The sequence below is a fragment of the Nicotiana tomentosiformis genome, chromosome 5 (genome assembly GCF_000390325.3).
Source record: "Nicotiana tomentosiformis chromosome 5, ASM39032v3, whole genome shotgun sequence".
Taxonomy (NCBI): domain Eukaryota; kingdom Viridiplantae; phylum Streptophyta; class Magnoliopsida; order Solanales; family Solanaceae; genus Nicotiana; species Nicotiana tomentosiformis.
The window spans coordinates 123,251,143-123,258,465 of record NC_090816.1 but is presented as its reverse complement, the minus strand read 5'-3'; the positions used below and the strand labels follow the sequence as shown (position 1 = coordinate 123,258,465).

Sequence of the window (7,323 nt, the reverse complement as noted above, 5' to 3'; positions counted from 1 at the left end):
CCTTTATGGTTTCTTTTGCTATACATTTCCAGTTATTAAGCAAGCATTTAACATGTGGGACACTGTTATGATTCATCAAAGAGATATAGGAGTAGTAGTGTGTCTAGCTATTTTATTTTATGTAGCATGGGCTGTGTACTTTGCTATAATGAACAAGTTTGTCTTCAGTTTCAACTTTCATTATGTTCTTCACCTGTTAAATCTCATTGCACATGGTAGTGACCTGTTGGTTGTACAGTAAAATCATCATAGTAGTTCTGAAATATTCAACTAGAACAAATTAAAGTTTGCAATTATTCACTATTGTTGCAAGTTTGAAGAAATGAGTCTTAAATTCCGAATCTTGTTGGAAAAGCATTTAGCTTCAAGCATACATCATACACGTTTGTAGTTGGGGACTGCAAAGCTAAATTTCAAACAAATATATGAAATTTTGAACTTATGCAAATTTTAGCTTTCATGTCTGAAGTTTTTCAAAATTTTCAAGAAACATGCCAAGCTCAAAGGAAAATGAAACCTCTTTTGAAGACAACATTTGCCTTAAGATCTCTCTTGACATGAATTTCATCTATTATTTCTGGAATTCAGAATTGACATGTTCATCATTCATGTGATTAATTCATCTAAAAATACCTGCTAAAACTAATCAGACATATGCCCTGCATCACAACTAGCACAAGTTCCTAATATACAAGATATTATCCTGACCCGCAGAAAGCGTTGAGATTTTGGTTTGAGAGATCCTTGTAGTAGAGTATGTAACTTCTACTTCAGTTCAGAGATTATATAATTCGAGAAAGCCATTCGCTCATGAAACGAAAATCACTGCAGCAACTGCTAGCAGGATCGACAGCCATTCTCAAAGTACTAAAAGAAAAAGGCAAAGAAGCTATTCTTCGGTCCAAAATTTCACAAAAGCCGTGATACATGCCTTCAATAATGCCAGGAGTGGATTTGTTTCATGTTCCTTGGATTTTGCCGAAGCGCTTTTCCATGTTTCACTAGAGAAATGAACAAGAAAATAGTAAAATTAGTGGGAATTGTATTGCAGGAATGATGAACTTGTTGACACTAGAACTAGGAAGAAAATGGAATGGAACAGCATTTAGCTCGTCCAAGAGCTTTCTTAAGGTACTCACAGATGAATTCTGTCAAGTGGTGGATTGCCTCCTGTCTTCTGGCCACTACCATGTTGAACGTTGGCTTTACCTTTAGCCTCAATCAACTCGTCAGCAGTCGGTTTCTTAGAAGTGCCATTGTTACTACTGCTGTCAAAAGTCTCGTTAAGCATAGGACTAGACGCATTGACAGTCTGCAAAAGTTTGAAAAAATTGAACATAAAATGTTAACAATAAATAGAGAGAAGTTCTATAATAGGCGATCATGGTCCAGAAGTAGATGAGTAACAACCCATTTCGCACATATCACTAATTGGACCTTTTTTTAATACAGCAACAAGTTACGCTGTTTAGTTCAAGTTAGCTGCAGAATACAAAATATGACACCCTTAATACCTGACTATTCATTATTAAGATCATGGTAGAAAAGTAAAAGTCTAATGCTATGTAAGTGGTTATGCATTCAAATGCTGAACAAACAATTGACAGGACATCATGCAGTTGTACATGAGCATGACAATAAGTTGAAATTGGGTATACATGTGTTTCAAAGTTCATGCAAAAATAGATAAAATCATGTTTTATTCTCAACATGTAAACAAGCTCGCTTCTAGAAAATTTGCTCAGCCGCTGAAGGAAAATCTTTTTTATCAAAATCAAAGAAACCATAAAAATTTGGAACATCTCAACCTTCTAAACCTTCTTAAAAACAGGCCATAATAGCATGAAGTAACTACTTCCAGCATTATACAGCAAGGAGCCAAGGAACATGCATCACTTGGAGAAAAGGTTAATTCATTCCATCTATAGATAATATTGGCTTTTGAATCTACTATACATACTACACCGTAGTTTTATACATGCTAGGTCTCTCCCCCACTCATTACGAAGAAACAATGTAACCCAGGATCTCAAACCAACCCCAAACCCGCCCAAAAGAGAAAGGAAACTCTACAATAATACTATTAATAGTTACCCTACTACAGCGCTAAAGGGGTTAGATACACTCAACTTTGTCAGAATAGCCTTACTTAAGAACCTCTAGTACATTCGCAAAATCACATGCCCTCCCCTTACTTCTTCCATAAAACTTCAAATTTCCTTTTTTCCCCAATTAAACTTAATACTAGCCATTACAGTACTAACAGTGATAGATGCCAAGAAGTGTGGACAAAATATACACATCCTCATCATAAGGGCATGTCCGACGAGATGAATTTGCAAGCTTCAGATTGTCGTTGAAGTCATGAACTCTATTTCCCATACATTTGTCATAAGTACACCCCAAACCAATGATGAGTGCATTAAAAGTTTAAGACAAGCACCAGTGGAAATAAGCTTTCAAATCAAAAGATAAAGTTTAAAAAATAAGAAAGCAAATGCAGGAACTTTGACACTCAACCTACATCAACATTGTTAAAGGTTACTGCTTAACAAAAGCTTACCCCATTTACTGTTGATGAGGCCTTAAATATTACATCATTGGCAGTGGCCGCTCTTTCTTCTGAGGCACTTAAAATTTCCAATGATGCATCCCTAGCTTTCAGCTCTGCTTTCTCGTCCCACAGTTTACTGGTCTTTTCTGATGTTGGATCAGCTGTCATGACATCAACTGGCTCATTTATCAGTTGAGCATCTTTTTCTGAAGAGGTTATTATGTCCTGTTCAATTTCTGTTTCTTTGGATGTTTTTGCTACATTGGTTGTTTCATTTAATCCTGAATCCAAGTCATCTATTTTCTTAGAAATAGGCCGCAGGGGAAACTGCTCCACTAATAGTTCTGTTGTTTTAAGAGGTTTAGCTTTTGATGCTTCCGGCTCAGTCCTTTCACTTTTAACTTCCAGACCCTCTCTTACCATTGACTCTGTAGATATTGGTTCTTCATAAGTTTCATCCTTTTCAACTGTAGGACGACAAGCATTGACCTCACTGCTAAGACTCTCATTCACAGGGTCAGAGATGATCTCAGAAGAATCTAAAACTTGTGAATTAGTATATTGATGATTGACAGAGAGGTCGTCACGTAAGTCAGATTTACCAGAAATTTCATTTTCTTCAGGTGTCTCATAATCACCAACCATCTGTTCATTGCGCAGCTCCTGGTCAAATCCATTGATCCCACTAGAGTATGAAAACTCATCCTTGTTTATTTGATGATCAGACTCAGAATCAATTATGTACGATTTATCCGATTGTTCAATTCTTTCATTGAAGTCACTTGTGCTAGTTTTTGGTCCATCATCTGCAACCTTCGCTTCAGCTACATCAAGCTGTGTGTTCATGCCAAAATCAGCTTCACTTTTACCCATGTAATGAATGGGTGCAAAAGTTGACATAACATGGCTCTCCTCGGATATAGACAAACTTTGTGGTTCAGTTGATATGGATCCTAGTGGATATTGTTCTGCAAAATGGACATCATTTTGCTCTCCGGGAAGCAACTTAGCTGGACCTAGAACTTTATTTTCCTGAATTATCTCGCGAACTATTTCTCGTACTGTGTAGAAAGAGCCACCAACTTCTTTGTGCGTCAGATTAAGTGATGGGAAATTCCCATTATTTGACGTCTGATATCTGCAATCAATAAAGGCAAGTGCAGATAAGATGCCATTCTATCGATCCAACTGCTGTTAAGTAAGAATTGGTGCTCCAAAGAAGATTGAAAATTTTACTTCCCTAGCACCTTCTAAAGATGTTCACCTAGGTATAGATGACCCAAATAACAACCTATGAAAAACCGACCATAAACATTTATCCTATTATTACGTGTTCTGGCACCCTAAAGTGCCCTATCAGGCTTAAAGTTGTTGACATGATTACCTTTTTGTAGTTGATACGATTTGAAATTGAAGATTAACTGTATCATTTAGTCGTGACTTATTCAAAATGCTAATTAAATATTTAGAAAATCTAAACACTTTTAGTAGATAGAATTTTTTACTCTCAACTATTCGAGTTTTATTTTCAAAATATGAGCTAATACCCTTAATTTGAAAATTCAAAATTTGGCAATTTTCATATTAAAAATCAACTGCACCACATAAAATGAGAGGATATTACATTGCAACACTGCTATACAACTTTGAAGTTTGATGCTGAATATGAGAGAAATGAGGGGATGATGACACCCGATGGTTTAAACATATTGTGAAGCTGAATAGGAGAACTATGAGGGATAGACAAATGATTCTACATCCTACTAAACAAATAGGATTTTACATGCCAAGATCTGGACAATTTGTAAGGTTAGAAATAGAAGAGCTTTTGATGGAAAGGGGTTACCATTCTCCCAAATGTCTAACATCTTGTTGTTTTTCTACATATTTCTAAGCACACATAGGATTTCTACATCTATAAAAAAATTGGAATTCGTGGTAGAAAGCAACATGTTTTTGCAGCCTGTTCTGTACACTTCCCATAAACGAGAAAAGACACTTTTAGTTCAATGGAACCTTATTTACTTGCAAAGAAACAATGGACGGAGCACATGTCTTGCATTTCAACTTGTTCCCTTTCTCATCTATAGCTATCTAACATATCAATAAACTTAATTGTTATGTGAAATCAGCAAGCATAGACTAAATAGCTTAACCAGGGTTCAGGTCCTTGTCATTGGGTAATGTTTACATTCACCTTAGCATCCAAAGGTTTTTTTTATCACTATGACCCATCATATGCAGAGAAGTGAGAACATCAATAAAATATAATGACAAGGGGCAATGTCAACCAGTTGTGCATTTCCATCTCTGCGCACTTGCCAGAACCATTGAGGACACCTAGAACTAGGGTCCGCGGAAGTCTTAATCTGTCAAATTTGATACTACTATAACATAATCTCTAGGTCACAAATCAAATATGTATCGGATACTCTTAAGGAAAATATCATTCAAAACCCTGTTTTTGGCAAAGTTCACACACAGATAATAATAGGTGATTCATTAGCTAGACTAAAGCATCTGAAGAATTTGAAAGAAGAATAGGTTCTGAACTACTAGAACTGTGCAACACAGGTGTTGTTCTAAACCCTAAACATATTGGTCCAAATCAACTTGGCTTGGCAGAAATTATCAGAATTGCATGGTTTATAGAAGTAATGATAAGGTCACTTACTTCTTTATAAAAGTTTCAACCATAGTCTTTCTCTCCTCTTTCGAACGCCTAATCCTAGTCTTCCGGCTGCCAGAGTCATTGTAAGAAGCAAGTGCAAATGTTTGTCCAACCCAACCACCCTTAATTGTCTGCATATTTAACTTTCAGCTACTCATGTAAAGCTGAAATGCTGAACAACAGAAAATGTTAAGCATCAACATCAAATTATGAAACTCCACAGCTGAATTAACAAATAAGGGAGCTCTTTCTTGATAAAGATTAAAAAATGGAGGGAAATAGAAAGAAAAAGAAGAAAAATGGATTCCCACATATTACACACAGAGGCTATATTACATGTAACATAGTACAGAAGCACTTAAATTCTAAAAGACTGTTTGGAAACAGTAAACTTACAGTTACCCTATTTCAACTTCAGCTTCAAATACTACTTTTTCCAAATCTCAACTAAATCATGTCCAAACGCCTAACTAAGTAGTGTTTAAAAGTACAAAAGACAAAAAAAAATCAAAACTTTCTTTCCATCTGTAAATTCAGGTTTTTCCTCCTCCATCTCCAGCAATACATAAGTACAAAAACACTGTCAATAAGAACAGGTAAATGAAACCCCAAAATACAATATGAGAAATTGGAAGTGAAAAACAAGTTTTTTTTTTTTGAGAAGTGAAATTCAAAATAGAACTACCAAGATTATCACAAAATCATTAAGAAGCTAAAACTCCACCAAGAAATCTTTCTGTTATTCTCCTATTCCTGTATCTTTTGAGTTCTAATACTCAGGAAACTAATCAAAATGAGCAAAAAGAAAAAAGAAAAAAAAAAAGGACTATAACCCCATTTCCACATTCAGATTTTCCACAATTCCAAAAAGCTAAAATTGTTTAGCTAAGCAGTTTAAAGTTGTATTAGCCAAAAAAAAAAAAGGATTGTAGAGCAAAATTTACCTGGGTTTTTTTCTAGGAAAGAAGAAAGAAGTGAGGGGTTTGAGAGTGATAAACCCTACACAGTGAAGAGGAGTGAGAGACTGCTGTGTTGAGTAACATTCCCATTTTCTATTGGTCCAGCGAGAGGGCGGGTTGATTATTTATTTTGAATTTTTTTATTGAACTTTTGTAACATGAGGGTGGAAAAAATGAATTAAAAACAAATTCACTTTAATAATCGAATTTCTAACTTAAACATTTTTCACGCACGTCTTCTATCTTCATATTTTTCACCACCTATATTTTGGTAATAAAGGAAAGTGTTGTAAAAGCTTGTTAATATTAATTTTATTTCACTTTATGTTAACACTATTACTATTGGCGAGTCAAACAAGGTTATGCTTGACTCATCAACTACTAAAACTTATACTTAGTTCTTTTTATACTAGTATGGATAGGCCATGTTGCGCATGGGCCAAATAACACTGCTAAATAACGGAGTATAAATTTTAAAAGGAGCTTGTTTTATGATTAAATATTTTTGCCTAATTTATATGTATATACTATAATTTTTTACCTACAATATCAAGTTATTTAAAACAATATTAAAATTAGCCCTAGGAACTCTACTTAGTAGATTTGTCAAAAAAAAAATTATAAATAGGTTCTCAGGTAACATTATTTTCCTCTCCCATTCAAATTTAAGGTTTAAGTAGATCTATTAAGAAAATTATTTAATAGCATTAATATAAGAATTTTAATCGAGTTATTCTTTATATCTTCTCAAATTACTCTTTATATATCCTCATTTTTTTCAGATTATTTACTGGATCAAGGATAGATTTGAAAAACTAACTAATAGTTTCTCCAAGCAACAGTATATAGATATAGCTTCTACAACATTAAATTTAAATCGATTAAATTTTTCTAAAAATAAAATTAGTTTTAAATTTAGTAAATGAGTTAAAACTAAAATGGACAATGTGCTCAAGGAAAAGTGTGTAGGTCAAATTTTGCCCCTGGTGTAGTTCTTCATTACTTACTTTATTTTGAGTTAGATTCTCATTAATGAAAGTCATTTTGAGCCTTTTTTAGTAATTATACACTCTCTGTAAGTATCATAGTATACTCATGCTCCAGCTGCAATTATATGGCATTCTTTCTTGTGTTCCACG

General features: G+C 34.3%; 1 protein-coding gene across 2 annotated transcripts; it reads right to left on the bottom strand.

Annotated features, from left to right (window-relative positions):
• Nucleotides 1-534: 534 nt before the first annotated feature.
• On the bottom strand, nucleotides 535-6,277 carry LOC104099882 (probable GPI-anchored adhesin-like protein PGA55). Of its 2 annotated transcripts, none has more exons than XM_009607017.4 (5): nucleotides 6,170-6,277; nucleotides 5,229-5,397; nucleotides 2,564-3,692; nucleotides 1,140-1,312; nucleotides 535-1,001 (listed from the first exon to the last, which is right to left on the bottom strand). In XM_009607017.4, the coding sequence occupies exons 2-5, from the start codon at nucleotides 5,360-5,362 to the stop codon at nucleotides 890-892; spliced, it is 1,548 nt and encodes a 515-aa protein (XP_009605312.1). In that variant the 5' UTR covers nucleotides 5,363-5,397; nucleotides 6,170-6,277; the 3' UTR covers nucleotides 535-889. The 2 variants fall into 2 exon arrangements, with proteins under 2 accessions (XP_009605312.1, XP_033512969.1); XM_033657078.2 differs by lacking the exon at nucleotides 6,170-6,277 and adding an exon at nucleotides 5,622-6,142.
• Between the last annotated feature and the right edge of the window lie 1,046 nt (nucleotides 6,278-7,323).